The sequence below is a fragment of the Aegilops tauschii genome, chromosome 7 (assembly GCF_002575655.3).
Source record: "Aegilops tauschii subsp. strangulata cultivar AL8/78 chromosome 7, Aet v6.0, whole genome shotgun sequence".
NCBI classification, from domain to species: domain Eukaryota; kingdom Viridiplantae; phylum Streptophyta; class Magnoliopsida; order Poales; family Poaceae; genus Aegilops; species Aegilops tauschii.
Window position 1 is genome coordinate 433,915,765 of NC_053041.3, and position 3,091 is coordinate 433,918,855.

The 3,091-nt window shown below is 44.5% G+C and overlaps 1 protein-coding gene across 1 annotated transcript; it reads right to left on the reverse strand.

Annotated features, from left to right (window-relative positions):
- Nucleotides 1-435: 435 nt before the first annotated feature.
- Nucleotides 436-1,684, reverse strand: LOC109735335 (large ribosomal subunit protein eL22z). The gene is made up of 2 exons (XM_020294546.4): nucleotides 1,361-1,684; nucleotides 436-746 (listed from the first exon to the last, which is right to left on the reverse strand). Exons 1-2 carry the CDS (start codon nucleotides 1,609-1,611, stop codon nucleotides 602-604), a joined length of 396 nt encoding a protein of 131 aa, XP_020150135.1. The 5' UTR covers nucleotides 1,612-1,684; the 3' UTR covers nucleotides 436-601.
- Between the last annotated feature and the right edge of the window lie 1,407 nt (nucleotides 1,685-3,091).

The following is a 3,091-nucleotide window of genomic DNA, read 5'->3' on the forward strand; positions in this document are numbered from 1 at the left end:
AACAGTAAAAAACAAGTGAAAGTTTTTAAAAGTAAGGTTAATATAATCAGTTTTGTTTTATTCGCAAAACATACCAGTCCGTCTCCTTTTACTTCGATTTTGTACCAACAGTAAAGTAAAAGTCGCCTAAAAAAAGGTACACCTACAAACTCAATAGGAAGAGGACCCTGAAGAGGCAATCGAGTACGCCGTTTATTGGACTCCTGTGATTCAATCAAACGAAAATTCCTTGTTTTTCTGTCATGCAATCAAACTCTAATCCAGCAGGAAGAGGACCCTGAAGAGGCAATCGAGGACGCTGTTTATTGGATTTAATTTGTACGCTGGAGGAAATGGGTTGATACTTGATTAAGGCATTGGACTTGAGAAGGAAAGCGTACGTGTTGGAATATTTCTAGGCCCCGCATGCTCTCACCAACATTTCTACAAACCACAAGAACAAGAACGGACAATTCTTCAGCTTGGTTATCTAAGCATCCATCACATGTCGTCCTGGCCACAATTCAAAACATGGGTGAAAAAAATAAACATCAAAACTCTACTGCAGGAGTGCTCCAACAAGTTCAAAGTTTCACACGACACAGAAGCATGGCAGTGCATATTAGTCCTCCTCCTCGCCCTCGTTCTCAGCAATGTTGAAGTACCGGAGCTCGTAGACGCTGCGGTCCTTGTTGGATGAAATCACCCGAAGCCAGTCACGCACATTGTGCTTCTTCAGGTACTTCTTCGTCAAGTACTTCAAGTACCTGCGAAAATGAGAACATATGAGATTCAACATAAGAGGAGAGCATGATACACAATGAACAAAAGCAGCATAACAAATGCGTCGTATGGACTACTAAACTGGATAACAGAAGCAATACTCATTTTTAAGCAGGACTTGTGAAACTGTATTTGAAGCATTTACTACTAAAATGGATAATAAAGATTTGAAGCATGACTTGTATCCAGAATTCTGGACCTCCAACACAGAGGGGGCTAAATTAGGTCGACACCATAGGCGACATGGCTTATGACAACCGTTTCCACTATCTAACAGCGTGCAATCAGCAAATCTGCTACTGATGGAGCGACTAATACAGTTGCCATCTCAATTTCTAATACTGGACTGACATTGAAAGATATCATGGTAAAAACTAAACTAAATTAGAATGCGTCGACAGACTACTTCAAGCGCTCCACATCACCCAGCCATCACAAATGGAGAACGAATTCCTAATCGCGATCCACTAGCAGATTGACAACCTACGATGCATCCGCCCTAGGATTCAAAAAGTGCTACCCGGCAACCACGCCCGACCAGGACTGCTCTTGTGCGTGGATCTGGGGAGGGAGGGAGGGAGCGGCGGCATGTCCGTACCTCTTCGAGAAGGCTCCGTCGGAGGTGACGGTGACCTTGCTCTTGTCGCGGGCGACGGTGACGGAGTCCCCGAGGTTGCCGGCCTTGCCCCCGGCGACCTTGATGCGCTCCTGCAGGAACTTCTCGAGCGACGCGATCTCCATGATCTTGTCGTCGACGGGCTTGGTGCAGTCGATCACGAAGGAGACCGACCCCTTCTTCTTCCCGGCGCCCGCGCCGCCCTTGGTAGCCGCCGCCACGCCGCGCGCCATCTCGGTCCTCGCCTTGCCTGCTCTCCGGAGTCTGCTTCGGTGGTGGCTGCGCCTGAGTCGATAGGGTTTCTCGGACGCGGGCGGAGGTCTCTTATAAATACGGTTAGGGCTGGGAAGATCGGACGGTCGTCGTTGTTCGGTGGCGATATCGTAGGCCGTCTGATGCTGCTGTTATAATTGTCTAGTGGGCCGAAATGTTAGGCTGTGTTTGGGCCGGTTAAAGAACGCAGTTATCATCTCGATGTTTGATGAGCTTCTCTTCTTGTTGGGCTTTGGCTGCAGGCCCTATCGGCTAGTTCTGACACCTGTTTGAAACAATTTTCCCTTAAAAACAACCTGTTTGAAACAATAAACTAGTTTTCCCTCAATTGTTTGCACCATCCTATGGACTGAAAGTACTAGTAAGTACTCCCTCCGTTCCTAAATATAAGTCTTTCTACTGATTCTAACAAATGACTACATACATAGCAAAATGAGTGAATCTACACTCTAAAATATGTCTACATACATCTGTACGTTGTTGCCATTTGAAATGTCTAAAAAGACTTAGATTTAGAAAAACGGAGGGAGTATGTTGTAACATTGAAGAACTGTCCAATCAGTTGCTACCTAATGCTGGTGTGGATGATCCATTTTGAAGCATCGAGTGAACATCTATATTTCTTTCGGCGATGCTGGCCGTGTCGTAGGCCATGCACATTTTTTTTATAACCGATTGCCTAATTAAGCATGTAACTTAGTTTCCCTTTTACGCCCTCGAAAAGGATAGACATAATCTTGAAAGAATACATGCACATAGTGATATAACACGACAAAAGGTTCGTTCATATTTGAGTTAAGAACACTCTTTGATATTAAACTGGTGTTGGTTGCCGTTGCCGGTGTCACACACCTCACCTACTCTAATATTTGTCGTTGATGCCAGCGAGTGGGCCATCATGCTTTATGCAAAACTTGGGCAGGGTTATAGGCATGTGGACACCCACGGAAGAAAAATCTTGTGAAGATTTTTTCTGGAAATTGGCTATGGGTCCTAGGCGCATATGCACCCATTGTTTAAATACATATTTTAAAAAGTTGAAAAATTCCGAACAAAATTCGGCATGTATATCCGGACATTCTATATGCGTGCACAAAGTTTTCGGTGAAAGCCAAGGTTTTTTATGGCTTGTGTAAAAAAGACAATTTCTGATACTTTATTATAACTATTCACCAGGCATTTCTTTATCTTTTTTACACAAGCAACAAAAAACATCGTTTTTCACCGAAACTTTGTGCACGCACATAGAATGTCCGGATATACCCGCAGTATTTTTGTCCCGATTTTTTTAACTTTTCAAAATATGTATTTAGACAATGGGTGCATATGCACTTAGGAGCCAAAACACCGCGTCCGATTTTTTCTATCTACTCCATCAAACGTGAATCTGAGTTGGGGGTGGGGGGGGGGGGGGGGGGGTGAATGGAGCATTGTACGTGG

Coding starts and splice junctions, on each gene's coding strand:
- LOC109735335 (XM_020294546.4), bottom strand. CDS start 1,611: ATGGCGCGCGGCGTGGCGGCGGCTACCAAGGGCGGCGCGGGCGCCGGG. Junction 747..1,360: donor GACGGAGCCTTCTCGAAGAG/GTACGGACATGC, acceptor TCATTTTCGCAG/GTACTTGAAGTACTTGACGA.